The sequence below is a fragment of the Triticum aestivum genome, chromosome 3A (assembly GCF_018294505.1).
Source record: "Triticum aestivum cultivar Chinese Spring chromosome 3A, IWGSC CS RefSeq v2.1, whole genome shotgun sequence".
NCBI classification, from domain to species: domain Eukaryota; kingdom Viridiplantae; phylum Streptophyta; class Magnoliopsida; order Poales; family Poaceae; genus Triticum; species Triticum aestivum.
In genome coordinates, this window is record NC_057800.1 from 482,815,769 (window position 1) to 482,836,294 (window position 20,526).

The 20,526-nt window shown below is 45.7% G+C and overlaps 4 protein-coding genes across 6 annotated transcripts; 2 read left to right on the top strand and 2 right to left on the bottom strand.

Moving 5' to 3' along the window:
* Positions 1-1,692: 1,692 nt before the first annotated feature.
* On the top strand, positions 1,693-4,169 carry LOC123061754 (probable cytokinin riboside 5'-monophosphate phosphoribohydrolase LOGL1). 2 transcript variants are annotated; one of them, XM_044485005.1, is made up of 7 exons: positions 1,693-1,985; positions 2,074-2,171; positions 2,277-2,307; positions 3,123-3,222; positions 3,329-3,399; positions 3,513-3,656; positions 3,777-4,169. In XM_044485005.1, the coding sequence occupies exons 1-7, from the start codon at positions 1,851-1,853 to the stop codon at positions 3,885-3,887; spliced, it is 690 nt and encodes a 229-aa protein (XP_044340940.1). In that variant the 5' UTR covers positions 1,693-1,850; the 3' UTR covers positions 3,888-4,169. The 2 variants fall into 2 exon arrangements, with proteins under 2 accessions (XP_044340940.1, XP_044340939.1); XM_044485004.1 differs by having other exon boundaries at positions 2,074-2,307.
* Positions 4,170-4,836: 667 nt separating this feature from the next.
* LOC123061751 (casein kinase 1-like protein 2) lies at positions 4,837-9,832 on the bottom strand. Of its 2 annotated transcripts, XM_044485001.1 has the most exons (15): positions 9,437-9,832; positions 9,272-9,312; positions 8,556-8,625; positions 8,330-8,478; positions 7,937-8,032; positions 7,768-7,838; positions 7,486-7,547; positions 7,267-7,330; positions 7,102-7,186; positions 6,889-7,015; positions 6,610-6,692; positions 6,456-6,516; positions 6,122-6,258; positions 5,355-5,604; positions 4,837-5,212 (listed from the first exon to the last, which is right to left on the bottom strand). In XM_044485001.1, exons 1-15 carry the CDS (start codon positions 9,510-9,512, stop codon positions 5,190-5,192), a joined length of 1,395 nt encoding a protein of 464 aa, XP_044340936.1. In that variant the 5' UTR covers positions 9,513-9,832; the 3' UTR covers positions 4,837-5,189. The 2 variants fall into 2 exon arrangements, with proteins under 2 accessions (XP_044340936.1, XP_044340935.1); XM_044485000.1 differs by having other exon boundaries at positions 4,837-5,604; positions 9,437-9,831.
* Positions 9,833-11,635: 1,803 nt separating this feature from the next.
* On the bottom strand, positions 11,636-17,443 carry LOC123061753 (probable magnesium transporter NIPA9). The gene is made up of 9 exons (XM_044485003.1): positions 17,123-17,443; positions 16,923-17,021; positions 16,695-16,824; positions 16,471-16,559; positions 15,991-16,047; positions 15,864-15,922; positions 15,481-15,601; positions 13,460-13,608; positions 11,636-12,200 (listed from the first exon to the last, which is right to left on the bottom strand). The coding sequence occupies exons 1-9, from the start codon at positions 17,231-17,233 to the stop codon at positions 11,984-11,986; spliced, it is 1,032 nt and encodes a 343-aa protein (XP_044340938.1). The 5' UTR covers positions 17,234-17,443; the 3' UTR covers positions 11,636-11,983.
* Positions 17,444-17,593: 150 nt separating this feature from the next.
* LOC123061752 (acyl transferase 5) lies at positions 17,594-20,274 on the top strand. Its single transcript, XM_044485002.1, has 2 exons — positions 17,594-18,057; positions 19,233-20,274. The coding sequence occupies exons 1-2, from the start codon at positions 17,629-17,631 to the stop codon at positions 20,070-20,072; spliced, it is 1,269 nt and encodes a 422-aa protein (XP_044340937.1). The 5' UTR covers positions 17,594-17,628; the 3' UTR covers positions 20,073-20,274.
* The last annotated feature ends 252 nt before the right edge of the window (positions 20,275-20,526 follow it).

The window sequence follows — 20,526 nt, forward strand, 5'->3', positions numbered from 1 at the left end:
GGAGGTAAAACCCTACGTCTTGCTTGATTGCATTTGATGAGTATAGGGGTTACAAGAGTCGATCTACCTCGAGGTCGTAGTGGCTAAATCCTAGATGTCTGGCCTATATGAATTCTGATGGCCTCTACGGACTAACCCCTCCGGTTTATATAGACACCGGAAGGGCCTAGGGTCGTACAGAGTCGGTTTACAGAGGAAGGAAATTATACATCTGCACATCAATCTTGCCTTCCTCACAGAAGAGAGTCATATTCGGACACGGGGGAAGGCCTTCTACCTTGTATCTTCACGGCCCATCAGCCCGGCCCATAACACACGGGTCGGACACCCGAGGACCCCTTAATTCAGGACTCCCTCACCCACCCCTGTCGCGCCGCTACCCCAGCCAGCACGGGGCCACCGTAAGGGCAACCGCCCGCGAGCCGCGCCGCACACCGCCCGCACCGCTGGAGCCAGATCCGAACGCCCGCCTCGACCTACTGCATCTGCCATCAGGGCTCCATGGTAGCACCTCCTCGCAATTGTCAGTCGCACCACTGCTCAACCGCGGTGCCACCTGCATCAGCCCGGCGTCATGTTGTTGCGCCCGACGCAGAGCGCAGCACCTAGGCGAGGCAGCTTGGGCCCACGCCAAGGCCCCCAGCGTGAGGAGACGAGGAATCCCCGCCGCCGGCGGGGCTTCGCCCAGCTGCGGCCTTTGGCGGCGGTGAGGTAGAAAGGAGGGAACCCCGACGGCAGTGGTGGTAGGGTTTGCCTCCCCTGCCGCCCGCGGGAGCGCTAGACGAGGAGACGGCTCGGTCGGGGGGAGCTCTTATCTTCTTTCGATGGAAGGCGACATTACCATCGACGACGAGGCGCCCGTGATGAATTTGTCAATCTTCAAACCCCACAACTTCAACCCGGTCTTCAGTAGGCATTGCGTGAGTGCTTGCGTGTTGATGGGAGTGTGTGCGTGTGTACCTATGTTGTAATAGGTGTTCTTCAAACGAAAAAGTACTGAACCTATTCAAAAAATGTCGAAAGGTTATTTTTGTCATCGCATAAGGTCAAGGTCATCTTGCACACCCTTCACTTTTCTCTCACAAAATCTTAACATCGTGCATAATTACATCGGAAAAATATGACAAAGAACTAGTGTAAAAAACGCTCTTATATTATGGAACAAAAGGAATAGGAAATGTTGATCTTCAAGAGAGCACGCCACCTTGGTATAGACCATTTTCCCAAGCAAAAGGGCTTCATTGCTACTCCCTCCGTTCCTAAATATTTGTCTTTCTAGACATTTCAAATAACTACTACATACGAATGTATGTAAACATATTTTAGAGTGTAGATTCATTCATTTTGCTTCGTATATAGTCACTTGTTGAAATGCCTAGAAAGAAAAGTATTTAGGAACGGAGGGAGTATATACTACTCCCTTCATTTCGAATTACTTGTCTTAGATTTGTTTAGATACGGAGGTATCTCGCACTAAAATGAGTCTAGCTATACCCGTATCTAGATAAATCCAAAACAAGTAATTCGGAAAGGAAGGAGTATGTCATTGGAGTAGATTGAAAGGGCCAGACTGCAAAAGGAAAGCCGAAGGACACTTGGGCTCCTCTGGCGCAATATGGGCCGCTCGCATGACCCACCAAATTGATCACGACATAATAAAAGGACAGTCGCGTCAGAATCCTTAATGCCGCCTTCATTTGAAGCTTCTCCCCCAGATACGATACGAGAGATAACGCACGGCATCGGGTAGAAGAACGAGCCGAACCCAAACACCCCCTCTCCTCTCCTCCTCCACGACGACTCTTAACCCCATCCTCCCGCCCCGGACCCGAGAGGAAACAAGCCAGGCCATGGGCGACACCACCGCGGCCGCGTCCGCGCCCGCGCCGCCGAGGAAGTTCGGCAGGATCTGCGTCTTCTGCGGAAGCAACTCCGGCAATCGCGCGGTCTTCGGCGACGCGGCACTCGAGCTCGGCCAGGGGCTGGTGAGTAATGCGCTGGAATGCCGAGGCCGCGCGCGCCCTCTTCCGCCCCGAAATTCGACGCTCACGGTGGGATTTCCTTTCCGTGCAGGTGACGAGGGGGGTCGATCTGGTCTATGGCGGCGGCAGCATCGGGCTGATGGGCCTGATCGCGCAGACGGTTCTGGATGGCGGCTGCCACGTCCTCGGGTACCTCGCCGGCCGCCTCTGTTTATATATAGTCCCATATATAGTAGTAGCACTCTGCAACCTTCCTAATGGGGTATGTATCTCTCTGTTCGATTGTTTTTGCAGGGTGATTCCAAGAGCACTCATGCCCCTTGAGGTGCGTACCAATCTCTTCCTTTCCAGTTTTTCTTATTGTTCTTATTATTATGCGTAGTATATATGCGTAGAAATACAGATTGATACGTCATGGTTAATTGCCTACGTTAGAGAGAGAGAGAGAGAGAGAGAGTAGGTTCTTCCACGCAGTGAAGCAGCAACAGCACGACTCATCTCTCTGCCTAAAGCGAAATTTCATACTACGGAATTTCGGAACACTTACCGATGGATGGGCCATCTGAACCCTATCCTTTGGTTTGGCCCCGCCTGTCGGTCTCACGACTTTTCACGATCACCTAGCAAATACTATATACTAGTGCTATCTATCTCTGTTGGTCACCCACTCACCATTTGATTCCCGTTTTCTGTTGGGTCCAGACCGATTCACCTTTGCTTGTGGGGTTACAAATAGGTATGTGATCATTGAGGAATTGGACTAGAATAGGGCTGAAATTCCAGACCGTCCGTTTCAGGCCTTCTCCATACACGCAAAAATGAACCGTCAGCTTGGACTTTTGGGCGGTACAACTTGGAGTTATAAAGTTGGCCCGCTTGGTGGACGTAATAATAGTGTTCAATTTGCCTGCCATGAGGCATGAGGTCGGTCGTCGCAAGTTGAGTGAGAAAAGTAAGCGGTAGGGTTTGAATTGCACCATTATACATATAACTGTTGAAATGATGTGGAAGTGCTACTGTCCAAATATCTCTGAACTTTGTAGGATGGTGATAGAAGAAATCTGAAAATGATGTCCCTGCAACTAAATGTAGCCAACTTCATGTCATTGCCCAAATGAAATAGCGAAAATCCTCTTTCAGATATCCGGTGCAAGTGTTGGAGAAGTAAAGATCGTCTCTGACATGCATGAGAGGAAAGCCGAGATGGCGCGACAAGCCGATGCATTCATTGCTCTCCCAGGTATGAACGACACGATTCTACACGTTCTTCCCTCGCCCTTTTTGAATGGGCTGATGCGTCAACCCGACAATGCTTACATGATTATTACTTTTTATGTGGACACCAGGAGGGTATGGAACAATGGAGGAATTGTTAGAGATGATCACATGGTCACAGCTCGGAATCCATGACAAACCAGTGAGTATTATGACTGCTAGTACTAATACATTGCTATAGAGCCTTAGCTGAGTACATTGTGGGCTATGGCAAATGACAAATGATCCAGGCGCACTGATGATTGACTTGAACAGGTCGGGCTGCTAAACGTCGACGGGTACTACGATCCGCTGCTCGCGCTGTTCGACAAGGGCGCGGCAGAAGGTTTTATTAAGGCCGATTGCAGGCAGATAATCGTGTCGGCGCCAACTGCCGACGAACTGCTGACGAAAATGGAGGTGAACTGACCTCACTGCCCACCACACTTTAATACGCGTCCTTGAGTTTATATAAAACGCCTGGCCTCGTTGACAAACGGCATTGTTATTGCGTTGAATGATTCTCTCGATTGTGCTCAGCAATACACCCGTTCACACCGGGAGGTGGCGTCGCGGACGAGCTGGGAGATGACCGAGCTGGGCTACGGGAAAGCTGCACCGGAGCCAGAGGAGGAGGCGGCATCGTGCTGATGTGTGGCAGGCGTCGTCGTCCCTGGTTGCTCAACTGGCCACTGGGATTGCAATTGCAATAATCGTAGTGTGTTGTGGTTTTGCGTTGTTGGTTGCCTTTCATGTGACCCTGTACGTTGGATTGCGACTTGATCTGGCGAAGAAGCCTAAGATTGTGTATCTAGTCATTGTCTGCCCCCTTGGAATGAATGCAGCGGCGTGAGCAAATGCTGACTGATAAACTACCAACGTCAGAACTCAGGTGAAGTGAACCGATAGGGCAGTCGTTTTCTTGGGTGTGAATGAATGGTTGTGCATGCATCTTGCTAGCATCAGTACCGCTGGGAATGACGTTAATAACGAGCTGACACAACATCATTAATCTACAAGTTCCTTTCACAACCATCTTGTCAATACTGGCATGTTCAACCTCAGGTCAAAAAGGAAGAAGGGAGAAACCATGGCCGCCTCAGCTTGGCTGGTAGTCCGGGCTCTCCACATCGGCTCAATGTGGTCCGGGAGCCACTTCCCCCCTGGCCATGGCTCCCACGGTGCCACCGCCTGTCAGGCATGCGTTTCCTGACACCTGCAGGCACCCAGTTGAGACATGTGGCTGTACATGTTCCCTTGCAGTGCTATGTCGGCTGCCTGGGCTGCTGCGCCTGCACTGCCTTCTGTGTTTTTTATCCACCAAGTTTGGTCAATTAGGACACATCACCGCGTTGCTAAATGAAGGGCCGTGGTTTGCAATACAACAGTTCCAAAGAAAACATCTCAACTCATGCAACAACATCAACCACAAAAAAATTCCATCCCAAACAGGCCAAAAAATAAACACGCATACTTGTGCTAAGCAAATTGCAAATAACAACATAGGTTTGCGATCAGACCGAAGTGCAAAAACATGCACGGCACAGACGTTAAAAGAGATGCCACTTTACGAAACACATCTCTAAAAAGCCACACGACATTGCTCCTCAAAGGCACATTAATAGTCAGGAAATGTTACCAGCCAAATTTGTAATTTGTTCGATGAACCGACGAAAAAATTCTACATGGTCAAGTTCCAGTTTCCAAAGACAAAGTCCTACAAGCTGCACTTGGCTGTGCCAAGACAATGGCAACTGGACAAGGCGCACCGTAAGGAATAGAAATAATACAACAAACTCGACAAGCGCCACATAGTAAACTATAAAGATTAAAGACATTTACAGAAGCACCCCAATCACATTAAATTATGAGAGCTACATTCCTTGTGCCTCGGGCTGACCACTTATTTACCGTGTCCAGAAGACCACCACCCCATCATCTGGCAATAGCACTTCACATCCTCCTCGTAGCATCTCCTGTGATCCAAAACTCAACAGGAAATGCTGTGCTTATCTTCAGATTATAATTTATACACAGCACACGTGGAAGTAGAATCGTTTTCTCAGTGCTACTAGTACTGAGCCCTCTCATCGCCATCAAAATTAAGACCTTCAATACCTTTGAGGGCAGACTCGTAGTTCTTCGGGTTAGATGAGTGCCGGGCCGAAGAGGAACGCTGTGGTTCTGCAGAATCAACCGGTGGGCTTCTCTGAGCACCTGAGGTTCTACGGAATGCACCAGGGCTTGCATCAGTCGTGCGTGATCGTGAAGGCTCAAAAGTGTCGCTTGCCACAGCATCCCGGCTACTTGAAACAGCAGCTCTCCTTGACGATCCACTTGACCGCCCCAAAAAATTCAAGCCAGATATCTGAACAACAGCGACAACAGCCAGAGTAAGAAGCTTGAAACAATGGAGTAATGTTGCTGGTGTTTAATTTCCATATTGCAGATTATGAATCATGATGCCTATATACAAGAACATAAAATATTATGAATGGAGTCATCCACGAGGAAAACAGAACATTCACAACTAAATGAAAAACAAGAGATATAAAGATTACAGAGTGATAATACAAGCCTACAAAAAAAACACCAACACTTGCACAAAGCTGGAAGTATTTCTGCAAGCCACATGAAACACTGATCAGGGTTGCACAGCTGGGAAATGGCAGTTTATGATGACCTATGTGGGTCGAATTTTGGCAAATGAGAGCACAAGTTTATAAGAACAAGTCATGGACGCAAGATTGCCTAAGAAAATTTGACTAGTGAGCACATAGTTCCTCTTTTGCACTAGATATTGAAAAAAAGTGTCTGGCTTTAATCTTCCAATCACAATATCAAGTCCTATACTACGAACAACGGGAAATGGGGAGAGTACACACCGCAGGGTCTTTAGAAATAGGAGCATCATTTCCTACAGGGGCTTTCTGCTTATTTGAAGTCCCCACGCTTGCAATGGGTGGTGGGGCACGACGTCGGTCCATTGCTGACCAACCACTAATCCTCCCTTCAACGGCACCTACATCATAACAAATGGATAAATAAATATGGCTAAGAAAGTCAGACAATTCATTGTTCAACTATAGAAATCATATCTGGTTCAAATTAGCCATAGAAGCAAAGGAACTTTTTGGCAACTTTATTATAAGTCAATTACTCATCAATATTGCCTGAAACAGTAATACTCGCAAGGAACAATCAAAATAAACCAATTACCAGATTGACTATCATTCTGCAATACAGGTGGTGTCAACCCAGAAGGTCCTGCACCATGGCCCTGTAAAATATATGCAAGACGTCACAATTTCACATGGATGGCTACGTAAAAATACACATATTTGGTTGGTGAGTGCACGACGGAAGGACTTACCGCAACACGAGGCGGGGCACTAGCAATTTGAGATTGCTGGTACTTCAGTATTGTCCAGTCAAATACATAGTCAAACTGAAAACCTGCAAGGCATTATTCTAATATGAGCCATGCGCCTGTAACCTTTAAAGCGTTTTGGATGTTGGTACTTCAATAATAAACAAAATGCAACAGGTTTCCATCAAGTATGGAGGAGGGAAGTTAATATCTCATGGCTTTAAGTATGAAAAGAAAAACAATATTTCCTAATCCTCTTCAAGAATGAAAACAGAATCAAACCTTCACGGATAAAGAGGTCACGGAACAGTCGCTTAAGGTAGGAATAATCAGGCTTGTCATCAAACCGAAGCGAGCGGCAATAATGGAAATATGATGTGAACTCAGTAGGATACCCACGACACAGAGCCTGAAATAGAATGAGAACATTATAACCAACATGATATACAAGGCGGAGTGCCAATAACCAGTACAGACATTATTACTACCAAGTACCTCAATTGATGTTGCAACTTTTTTCTCACTGATTTTCTCATACTTCTGCTTCTTCGTTCCTGCTTTCAGACCTTGCCAAGGAAGGCTGAAAAGAAAACAACGTTACATCTGATTCATTAATGTATCTTACGTGGCACACAATAAGAATCCAGAAAATAAACCGACCTTCCCCGTAGGAAGTACATAAGAACATATCCAAGAGATTCCAAGTCATCTCTTCGACTTTGTTCTGATCAACAACAAAAATATAGAAGTAAATGGTCAGAAAAGAAGATATGCAGGGCAAGGATTATGACGCTCAACTGACAGCAGGATGAAGTCCAACAGGTGGAAGTTACAATGTAAAAGAAACAATTATGAACTGGTAGAGTATCATTTTCTCACCAATGCCAAGATGAGTGTTCACACTTGCATATCTTGCTGTCCCAGTCAAGTTTTTGTTCTCTCTGCAATATTACCATCAAGTAAGAACACAGGGCGGAGCCAAAGTAGATCAGAAAGAAAAACTGACATAAGAAGGGTGCTCCAACTAAAATGACATCTTCAAGAAAAGAACTACTAAAACATATTCGACATAATCTAGCAGTGTCATTTCTGTATGATGTATGGAAATAACTTAAGCTGCTATCATACTCTCTAGATAACTTAGTATGTTTATGCCTCTACCTGTATGGGATGTGTTGATGAGTTGAGGTATCCCTGTACTTTTTGGCAAGACCAAAATCTATAACATAGACCTGAAAAATATAAGAGCACGAATAAAGTGGTAAGAATTAACACAAGGAAATAATACAGCAGATCTGAATTAATTACTAAACACTGCATTGCTACCCACCTGATTAGCCCGCCTACCAAGACCCATGAGAAAATTATCTGGCTTAATGTCTCGATGCAGAAATGACTTGGAATGGACGAATTCCACTCGATTTATCTACAAGTGGGAGAGTGCAGATCAGATACAGCTCATAAGCTAGGAATAAACAAAGAAAAAGACGGTACACATACGACAAAAATGAGGAGCAAAATCATAATGTATGTATGACCAAAAAAAAGCAATGGAAGGAAAAGTGAAAATGTGCGTTAGAGTGGCTAGCAAATGGAGCTGAGGTCCATGTAAATTAATCAAGGATAGGTACAGAGTTAATTGCTTGCTGATTGCTATATACAAATAGATTGACGAAGGCGACAAGAAGGGATGGCATCAAATGATTAGTGTATGTGTACGTACCATCTGATCGGCAAGCATAAGTACAGTCTTGAGAGATAATTTTCTGCTGCAAAAATTAAATAGATCCTCCAGACTTGGCCCCAGCAAATCCATGACTAAGACATTGTAGTCTCCTTCTACACCAAACCACCTGACATTTGGGATTCCAGCTGCCACAACAAAGATTGTCAAACCACTAGTTCTATCGAAGTCCTACAAAATTATGCACGATGTAAAGCTTCCATACTTCCTCCTTGCAAAATCCTGTAAATCTTTGATTCGTAGAGCAGCTGAGGATGTTTTGTCTTCACATTTTCCTGCATGAACAAGAAAGTAATAAAATGTCAAACTTCAGAAATCTGATGCAGGCAATCAAGACGAAATAACCTGCATACTAAATTTAGTGGTAGTTTATAGAGGCAACAAGCCACTATGATGCAGAATTATGGGCAATGGGTCTCTATATCTAGACTGTCACTCCGGGCTACGGAGTATGCAGCAATATGTTTCACAAGTTACTGTTTCTCATTCCTCTCCTGGTTTACTGTATCTGCCGTTCATATTTTATTACTATATACATCATCCAATGCTCGGCAGCTCGAGCTTAGTTGTCAATCTGCATAGATTAACCGAAAGCGCATAAAAAGCTCAAGTCCAACGAAGTCAACCACGCCAGTCAATTCCCAGGAACATTGACCAATCAACTAGTCCAAATTGTTCATCCATCCATGGAGAACTAAATCTGCCAACGAGGGCAGAGCATCCATCCAGAGCTCAAGCTTTGAGAAGAGCGGCATGTCACGAGCTATCCTACAGGAGCAGTACTACTCAGGAGCACCAAGCATGAGCTGGTCCACATTCCTCAACCACTACGGCGTCCAAAGCAGGCTAACGCAGCAGCAGTACTACTCGGGAGCATCAGAAAGATCCGAGCAGTCGAATCGCAGCAGCAGGAGCACGTACCAGCTTAATCGCCACCTCCTCGTTGGTCTGGATATTTGTCCCTGCACGCACGCAAAGGGGACAGACAAACAAACAGAAGCGCGTCAAAAATCGATCGAGGACTAGAAAATCCCCCAAAAATGGAATCCGAAATTCGGGGCAAAGAGCAGAGAGGCCGGCCCGCACCGAGATAGATCTCCCCGAAGGAGCCGCTGCCGATCTTGCGGCCGAGCCGAAACTTGTTCCCAACCCGCGGCTCCATCCCCGCCCTCCCCGAGAAATGCTCCGCCGAAGCTCGGGAGTTCCCACCGAGCACAGCCGAAAAGACAAAGGCTAAAAAAAAGACGCGCTTTCCCCTCCCGAGAGACCTAGCGGCGGGGGCTCAGATCGGCGCCGGGCTGGAGGCTCAGGGACCTGCGAGGCGGGGAGGCTCCCGCGGTGGTGGTGGTGATGGTGCTGCTACCTAGGGTTTGGGGAGGGAGGGGAGGAGGGGTGGGCGGCCATGGCCGTGTGGGTGCCGCTTGGGATTGTTTTTTCGGGGGGAGTTGGGGAAGTAGACCAAGCAAGCAAAGCAGAGCAGAGCGCAGGAGGAAAAAGAAAAAAGGACCAGTTTGGCCTCCCCACCCCGACTCTATCCCATTCCCCGTATCTTCTTCTTCTCCTTCTTTCCTTTTGCATTTTAGCCCTCGCTTTGACGCTTTCGCTTTCCCCTGGTGGATGCTTTGAATATTGCTTGGGGTACCCTACTGTACTCTGCCGTAAGCCCGTAACCCTCTTGCTTAGCATTATCTTCTTCTTTTTATTGGACTGGATGAGATGGTAACGCCTAGTACGACCATCACAAATCTGCGATAAGTAATATGGATCCAAGGAAGCACTAGAGAAAAAACAACGTCAAAGAAGGAAGATTGAATCAAGCATGCCCAGTTGCTTTCTCTTGGTAGGGTCGTTTATCTTGGTGATTAAACCGGAGTACGACTACACGGCAGCAGGCTTAGGCAGCAAGCGTGTCCAAAGATAATGTTTCTCCCAACTCGCCACGCGTACTTTTTAATAGTAATGCTTAATTAAAATCGCAAGGCGCCGGTGGATCGACTGTGACATCGGCACGCCGTTTCAGTCTGGGTCCTTATGGATTGGAATAGGTGGTTGCGTGTGGCCTGTGAGCGTATACCATTTTTCGCTATCTCGGCATATTTATTATGGGCTAATTTGCACAATATTCTCCCAATAATAGTACGTGCGAGGCTCCACGGTTATGCTGGAGTACATTCCCGCTTTCCCAGCGACGAAGCATCATGGCTTGTTCCCCGCAAAAAAAAAGCATCATGGCTTGTAATAATAAATGTATTTTGGGTGCTTTTGACTCTTCAGCAAGATGAGGCCATTTAGAAATGCTCAGCCGAGTTTATTTGCATCGTTAAAGTTGTGAATTTGTAAATGTAAAGTTCAAAAAGGAAATTGTGTAGGTAAACATTGAGATCAGATCAAAGCTGACTACATGACATGACAATTAATGACAAAACGGGGCGCTTAATTTGTCTATAAGGAATGTACCATGTGATGCATTCACTAGATAGCACTTTCTAGGGAGTAACTACAAACATCACTCTGCCTAGCAAAAACACATGCAATTCCCACAAAGAAGATTGTCAACCTATACCCTAACTGAAGATGTACAATAAAGATGTCCAAACTCTTTTACCAGCTTATTAGCACTGGATGACCCCCTTGCCCGGATGCTGCCTGACCCAAGGCGACTGATGTGAAATTCTTAATCTTTTCCGTTATTACGTAATACTATGCATACTGTAGTAGTACATTAGTTGACCTAACCTAGCTAATCAAATTTGCTGGACAAAACTGTGCCTACCACCAAACCACACAGAAAGCAAACCTTTCTTTTTTTATCACGGTAGGGTTGGAAAATTTCAGGATAGCTACCCCGCTAGTGGAACAAGCATCTCCTATAGCTAATCCTAAATTCCTAACACACTTGGAACTTGTGGGCACAGATAACTACAAACCTCTGATACGTTCTGACTTGGTCATTTGGCCACACTTCATTTGGCAGCATGGGAAACGGAGACAGGTATGAGATCATCCTGTTCATTCTTTAATTCTAACAAAATAGAAACAGAAAAATAGGGTTCATCAGAAATGTTAGGTGTATACCACGTATGAAAGTCATGTGCAGCTGGATTAGCAATATATACTTCAATACTTGTATAGTTGCAAAATTTTCAATTCTTACACATGTAGGTACAGCAAATATTTTGCCCACATTTCCCACAACTGTGACAGTGCACTGGGGGAAGCTTCTGTGAAAGAAACCATCAGCAAGGGCCTAACGGAACCGAAGTAATTGACGGTATATCACAAGAGTTGTAGTATCAAGTAGCCCAAACATCCAAACAGGACATACATGGCCCTCCCCACGCATTCTTAAAAGCAAAATATAATGGTGCTGCAAGTAAAGCAGAAACACGCACACAAGATTCGGAAGGGAAGAGAACAAACTAATATACCACTTACAACTGACCACAGGAAGGTATGTAACTTGATCAAAATTCACAGGAGATTTTACGAACTTCTGTTTCTGTTAGATCTATAAGGGCAGTCAGTATATGAGCAGCCAGCCCAAACTTTTGAGATGCTACTCTAGACTTGTACATTCACATTAGTGATTGGACCCATCAAAGGTGTTAAGACAGTCATGCTCCAGTAGCACCTCTAGGCCTTCTCTTTCCCTGTAGAGGTTAGTATATGTAATGTCGAGGCATGGATTGTTGTGCTTTGGTTGGGATCCTTCCCTCGGGCTGACCCAGGCCTCCTGATGCTGTGTGAACGCTCCATATTACTCTTCAAAAACTTCTGCACAGGCTTAGGTAGGCGCGCAATCACTCGGGTTGAAGTAACAAGAAGTATCACCCCCGTAATAATGAAGAACCTGAAAGGAGAACCAACTCTTTAGTGTCCCTCAGCCAATTCAAAAAAGTGGAGCAGAGGTCAGAGAGCACAAAGAGACAACACATTTGTTCAATCCAATTTGTCAATAGACGATATGACTCCTTACACGGTACACTACTGGTGTTATTGTCCTAATCTATTGCACCCAATATACATTAGGTATTTCAGCAAAGCTGAATTTGCATATCCGTAACCTTAATAGACTGAGAAAGAACTTGATATATTCTCTCATGATCAAAGTTGCCAACAAAGAATACATAACAAGCACATGCTACATGAATTCCATATATAGTCCCAAGAGAAGCACCCACCCCACTTGCAATTTAGTGAGGCAAATAGCAGAGCATATCAGGTGGAAATCTCAAAAAATGCGTCTGTAGCTGCATGATTACAAGAGATGGCTCACATTGGGGCGGGATATCCCCACACAACCAAAACAGTTTCACAGACATCCCAACAACTGCAAAATTGCGAATCGCCCCAAACACTCACTACTCTGGAAGTCTTCCTCCCTCTACTCCAGCATTGTCTTCCTCCCCAACGTCAATGCCACCTCACTCACTTTAGACCTGCATGGGATTATCCATCGCTGCCTCCCTCTCTGCACATTCCACAAGATGGTGCCTGTGGTTGTAGGTGGCTAACCTTTCGTCTCCATCTCACCAGATCTACCCACATCCGGCTTTCCCACAGCATAGATAAGGCAGTGACTGTTTCCCAGCTCCTGCTCAATGCGACGGTGGAGCCCCTTGGGCCTTGGATGCACAACCATCCCCAGATTTGGGCATGGGTGGTCCTACTGCTGCTATATCTATCAAGGAGATACTGCCATACAGAACAAGAGGTTCTCTGCCACCTCCAGTATTGCCTATCATCACTGCGTCCACAATGTATGTTAAGTGTTCCACCACCATCACCCCCTACCCCACCACGCAACCTCCCCTCGTGATCACAATCACAAAATTCATAGTTTAGCCAGGATCTCACGGTTATCGGATACACTGCCAATGCAATAGCCTTAAAGGTGCAGGCATTGAAAAGAAAAAAAAAACAATGTACTCCCTTCGATCCATATTACTTGTCACAGCTTCAGTACAAAGTTGTGTACTAAAGCAGCGACAATTAGTATGGGTCGGGGGGAGTAGCTAACTACAGAAGCAGGGAAAAGGGAATCAGATCAGTCTTCAGCAATAGCACACAACACAGAAAGAAAAACACAATGTAGTATAATGACATTACCATCCAAGCAAGAGAAAAAAACGTCCTGCGGGAGCTGTCGGCAGATGTTCGTCAAGTGCAACCATACCAGCCACAACACCAGACACAATAGATGCCACCGATGTACATGTGGACACAACAATTGCCCTCCCATGCTTGAGACCTCGAGTCTGCACAGGCGTCATGTCCCATTAGTGGAATATACAAAGCAAAGCCACAAACCAGAGCAGAAGCATTGAAAGATAACTAGACAAGTCATTATGACAAATGTTAAAAACACATATTTCATCAGACGGGTCCAATATACTAGTGCAATCTGAGAAAACAATTTGCAAATAACAAAATTTTAAAATTTTGCAGATCATCAATGTCAATGGAGTATAAATTAGTACAGTATAAATTTTGTAAAAAATAATTGCAAAAAGGATTGCATTCCTTTCATAGAACATGCACATGTGTTTCCCTTTTTAGATTAAAAAAATGGTCTCGGCAGCAAAAAGGAAGAAGCAGTGTGATATGATTTACAATAAGCAAGATTTATAGCTCAATTTTAGTATCAGCAAATATTATGTGACATCACTATGTGGCTCCATTCAAGGTCAGTCACACCCATGTTCCTGCTTCACTCAGACAAAAAATACTCCACTCCACTTTGCTCCCATATGGTGTACCCTAATATTCACGTTATGGTGGCGTCATAAGCTTGGTGTAAGAGTTTAACTAGCAAGTACATGTTCTCAAAAAACACTACATAAAAACTATGAATAAATAGTATGAACTAATGCACCTCGGTAGTTAATGTCATTGTGCAGCATATGTGCACCTGTTTGCCATTTTGACAGATTTGTTCCACTCCCTCTGGATGTGAATATAGGTCAGGCACGGATATTTAGGTCTTCGATTTGATTAGCGCAAAATATGATGTATGTTATAAAAAAATATTTTTAGATTCATCGTCCAATGAAGTTTCTAGCCATATATTTTTTGTGGCATATTATAAATGCTTCACTAGTTAAATTGACTACCTAAGTTCCCATGCCAAACTTATATTCCCATCCGGAGGGAGTAAGAGGATTTGGTCTGTGAATCCAACAAAGAGTCATTTAAAGTGAGGTGAGAGATGGCTGCTTTGGGGTGAGTCTCTCTAAAGAGCAGGAAAATGTCCTTGAACAAGTAATAGTATGACATCTCATTCATCTTCCATACCAAGATGGCCATATCTTTCATTGTGCAATGGAAACTCAACAAGTGGAGTCTCCAAACCTTGTTGGCATGAGTCTTTGCAAGGGGTGATCTAGAGGTATCTAACCAACAGACTGAGTGGCCACCTGAATGTAGATCAACACTAAACAACCTTTTTTCTTTAGTATGGAGATACCTCTAGAATGCCTCCATGCAGGGCCTCATTCTGATGACCATCAAAAAACTGTTCACCTGCCACCATGGCACAATGGACAGCAAGAGAAACTTGGAATCGTTGGTAACGCAACAGTTGTAGCAAACATGGAAAAAGATGACACACTTGTACTTGTTCAAGGACGTCTTCCAGCTCAAGACAGAGCCCAACAAGAAGCAACGATCCTTCATGCCATTCCAACAATTTGATGCTTTCCAGGTTCACAAATCAATTCTGCTTTAAATGTCTTCGCAATGGCCCACATGTGCATGTTCTATGAAAGGAGTGCAATCAGCTGAAGATTGCTTGAAACAGAAGGATTTGACATAGGTTGTATGACAGCCAAACAATAAATGCATGCACACCGACAGCATTAGTTGAGATTAACAAAGTGCAATAGTCTCAATAGTTCCCGTGCACTGTTCGAGTGCGTAAATCATTAACAAGTGCAGCACCGATGGCAGGTAAAATCTCTAGGTTTTCTACAAACACTACACAAGCACTGTATACATCCCTATCAATGCCAGAACACATAAAAAGCAGAGAAGTACATCTCCAGAGTATCAGGGCAGCAGTGCGCATTAAGAAGGGACATCTCTGTGATGCACACAAGTAGGGAGTCGCATCTCCAGTAAACTAGACATACCTGGTAAACAAATCCCACGGCACTGCAGGCCACACTACAAGAAATGGCAGCTGGCACAACAATCTTCGGAAAGCCCATTTCAGACATCACGAATCCCATCTTAGAGATCACTGATGAAATCCTATACATGAAATAAGTTAATAATTATGAGTCATCCTCCCATATTGGGTCACTGCATAACTGTATACTAAAAGAAAAGAAAGGTTGAAGTAACATTTGTTTATTTCATGATAAATGTATACTCCCAAGTAAATATCCTCTCAATCAATTGAAACAGGGACCAGAGTGGTCAACATAAGGCCTGAGTCTAAGTCATAAATTAATTTTTAAAATAGAAAAGGCTGTAAACAAAGTGATAAATGGAAATAGATAAAAAAAATTACCCAAACAAAATGCCTGATTCTAAGCCGTATATGACCTCCTCGATCACTTCAGGTCCAGTCTGGATTGATGCAAGGTGTCAATATTTGCAATATTGAAACATGAATCCGAAATTAAAAAATTGCTCACCAACTCTTGTTCGCGCCTTTGCTTTTTGTAGATATGAAGCCAAGTGTTGAGCAGAACCTTAATTGGCATAAACCAAACAAAATTGCCATCAGTAGCAGGCTAGAATCTGGATTCATCAGCACTATAATAATATCATCCACCATAATATCCTACAATATGATTAGGTCTTTCCAATTGACGTGTTTTTTAATGAAACGGGAATGAATTAATCCAACAAAAGAGCAGTCTAAACACTTCCCTAACTCCAGCAAGCAGTTTCGTGGGGGCATAACACAGAAATAGTTAAGAGAACATAATTTTCTATATAGAAATACAAGGGTAATACTCATGTGGTGCACGCCTAAAATTGTTGGTGAGAGTTGGAATATTATAGCAAGAACGGTCAAAATAGTTTGTGCAAGAGAAACTACAGTTGTTTTGGTAGAATGCATACTTACGTGGATGTAATAAAACTAATACAACACAGAGTATGGTACCTACAAACAAGATGAGAACGGTGAGCACCAGCCAAGGTATACTGAAAAGGGGAATCTCTTCCACTTTCTGCTCCTCCCCTCCTACACCGACTCCTGAAGTTACAGAACGCAGAGTAAATCCAGTCAGTGCATGGATACTAGCCTAATGCCATTAACCAATCCATTTCCATCTTGTGACCATTGCACGTAAAACTATGATGACGAACTTGTGACTGTACTGTAGCTCACCTATGGTGCCGAGACCGGCCATTGTGATGGCAATCCAATCAAGGCCATTCATGACCTCCTTGAGGTAAAAATGGGAGAAGACGCAGAGTATGGCGAGGCCGCAGCCGGCAATCGGCTGCACGACAGAGACCTGATGAGAAAAAACAAACGCCGCATCAGTCATCATGCGGCATCCTACTAATCGGGCGAGAAGAGAAACACAAGGGAGTTGGGAAGCAGGCAACGCACCGGCGCCTGCGAGAGCGCGGTGAGCATGAGGGCGGCGCCGCACATGTCGAGGAGGAAGCCGCTGATCCAGAGCCTGTTGAGCGCGTAGCCCCGTATGACCTGCACAAGACCGAAGAGGGCGGCGTCATCCATCTAACAGTAAGCAGCAGCGCCGGCAACCGGAAGGGATGGATAAGGGGGCAGGGAGGGGAGAGGGGTGCCTTGAGCTTGAAGGAGAGGGGCGGGAGGATGAGGGTGCCCTTCTTCTGGAGCACCTTGCCGATGCTGTTGCCGGCGGCGCCGGCCAGCGTGAGCGCCACCGACTCCCACATCCCCGATCCGATCCGGCACCAGGCGCGCGCGTGGGGGGTTTCCCTGGAGCTTTTTGGGTGTGGGAGGGCCGAGGAGAAGACCACGAGTGGGAGGAGCCGAGGAGGTGGCCGGGTGGCGTCCTTTTCTCGTCGTGTCGTGCGCCCCCGTGCCCGAGCGTGGGTGCCGCCGGTGGCGCTCTCGTTGGTGCCTGGGTCGCGTCGCGTGTGCGGGAGGGATGCTCCATTTTTTTATTCTATTGTCTCTGCTTTTGGGCTTTGCAAGCTTGGATGGGCTGCCGCTCGTACATTCAGCCCAGCCCAGACTTCGGCGTTTATAAATACGCATCCCGTGCTGTCTCGAAGCCTCACGCTACCCACATTTCGCATCGCACACTGACACTGGGCACGTGGCCACCATGGTGTCGTCAGTCACCCTGGCAAGGAAATCCCAGTCGTTCGTCGTGCCGGCCGCGCCGGCGTCGGGAGAGACGCTGGAGCTGTCCGCCATCGACCGCGTGCCCGGGCTGCGCCACACCGTGCGGTCACTGCACGTGTTCCGGCGCAACGGCGCCGACAGCGCCAGGCCGGCCGAGGTGATCCGCGCCGCGCTGTCGCGCGCGCTGGTGGAGTACCCCGCGTTCGCCGGCCGCTTCGTGGGATCGGCGGCGGCTGGCGAGGCCTGCGTTGCGTGCACCGGCGACGGCGCTTGGTTCGTTGAGGCCGCCGCCGACTGCAGCCTGGAGGACGTGAACGGCCTGGACTACCCTCTCGTGGTCTGCGAGGAGGAGCTGCTGCCCGCTCCGGAGGAAGGCGTTGACCCTACCACTATTCCGGTCATGATGCAGGTATATACGTACGGTTACATCATATTTTCGTTACTGCTTCTTCCGTTTTAAATTACTCGTCGTGGTTTTAGTTCAAGTGCCTCTGTTCCTTTTTATGAGACGTTTTAGACATTCAGATACTGTTTAAAACAGTATTCCCTTCATTCGAAAAAGCTTGTCTCTCAAATGAATATATCTAGCATAAAGTTAGTGTTAGATACATTCATTTGAAATATACTAGATACATTCATTTGAGAGACAAGTTTGGGACAAGTTTTTTCGGATAAAGAGAGTAAAAAAAACTATCTGAAACGTCTTATAAAAACAAACAAAGGAAGTACATGAGTCCGAGGCTCCTTGCAGAAAATGTTTAGGCATCTGCAGTCCGCATCTTTCATTCATTTTCGCATTTTCTTGTGTGCGATTATCAAAGGCAGTAAGCGAGCATCAACTTATTCAAGTCACCAACAACATATATTTATACATAGTCCGATCGGGTATAGTATATTTAGATCAGGCTGCCAATTTCCGCCCGTTTATTCTTAAGCATGCTCGTCCGTATTAGTAAACGTTTTAAGCTTAAAAACAGGGGCATGGACATTTTAAGCAGGGAGAGAGAGCAACCCACCACATCGAGAAACCATCGCCATGAATTAGTTCAGGGCGTCTGAAGTCATGAAGTCAGGAAGAAAGAATATGTTGACCTCAAGAAACCACATGTTGTTTCCTATTTTTTTCCCAATATAGATGTTGTTTCAAGACAGTATTTCTAATGGATTCATTTCTCGGACTAGTGTAGGTCAAGACCCTTTTTTGCGACCAGAGAGAGTAGCTCCAAAATGAACCAAGACTACGTATCAGAGTGGTTGAACTGTAACACATATGTATGATACACTAACTAGGTGGAACTGTACCACATCCCCCTCTTTTTTAGGATACATCGCGTTGTTGGTAGTGGAAGATAGAAAGTGCCGGCAGCACCGACACGTCACAATGGTTTAGGTAGTCTACTACTACAGCCTGACTGTATTTGTCTCTTCACTGACTCAAATTCCATACAACCACTTCATCTGAATAACAATATCGAATGTCATGGTTTCAGGACTCTATATTGCAAACTTTTTCCTTGTCATTTTAACTGATGTTTCAAGACTGATATTGCATTACCTTTCTCGTTCTAACTCTGTCCATGCCAGGTGACCGAATTCACTTGTGGAGGATTTGTTGTGGGCTTGGTAGCGGTCCACACCCTCACAGACGGGCTTGGCGCAGCACAATTCATCAACACAATTGCTGAGTTAGCCCGCGGTCTGGACAAGCCTACGGTGGCTCCTGCATGGGCTCGGGCTGTAATCCCAAGCCCACCCAAGTTACCTCCAGGGCCACCGCCATCGTTCCAGTCCTTCGGCTTCCAGCATTTCGCCACAGATGTTAGCTCAGAGTGTATCGCCCATGTCAAGGTCGAATACTTCCAAGCAATGGGTCAGTATTGCTCAACTTTTGATGTCGCCATTGCAATGGTTTGGCAAGCTCGAACTCGGGCCATCAAGTACAGTCCAGAATCCGAGGTCAAAATATGCTTCTTCGCAAACACCAGACACCTTCTCACACAAGTTCTCCCAAAGGATGGGGGCTTCTACGGCAACTGCTTCTACCCGGTTACCGTGACATCTATGGCGAAGGATGTTGCCATGATGGGGCTGCTTGGTGTGATCAGGATGATTAGGGACGGGAAGGCAAGGCTCCCTTTGGAGTTTGCCAAGTGGGCGTCAGGGGATGTGAAGATTGATCCATACCAGTTGGCGTTCGAGCACAATGTGCTATTTGTGTCGGATTGGACGAGGCTTGGATTCTTTGAGGTCGACTACGGGTGGGGCACTCCTAGCCATATCTTACCATTTACCTATGCAGATTACATGGCGGTCGTGGTGCTTGGTGCTCCGCCAATGCCCAAGAAGGGCACACGAGTTATGACCCAGTGTGTGGAGGAGAAGTATCTCAATGAGTTCAAGGATGAGATGAAGGGTTTCTTTTAAAAGCCTAGTTGTTATCATATCAATGGCATGAGTGGATGTTGGGTTTGGATAAAAAAATTGGAGCATGAGGAAATACTACACTTGCGATGTTGGGAAAAGTAACAAATAATATTGTCGCACAACTATCCATGTAATTCAGGGGGTGGGCTAATATATGGACAACTGCTCAATAAAGTTTGTGAAAGTACATTGTGCCCTTTAATTGTTGATTTTGTATTGATGACGACAAATTAGTGGGACTAATATTGCATGCTAATTGATGATACCAAAAACCGTTAGTGTCCTCGGTAGGGTGGAGAACGTGACCAAATGTACCAGAGGGGATCACACACGGTTTTTTTGTATTGATGACAACAAATTAGTAGGACTAATATTGCACGCTAATTGATGATACCAAAAAATGTCAGTGTCCTCGGCAGGGTGGAGAACGTGACCGAATGTACCCGAGGGGATC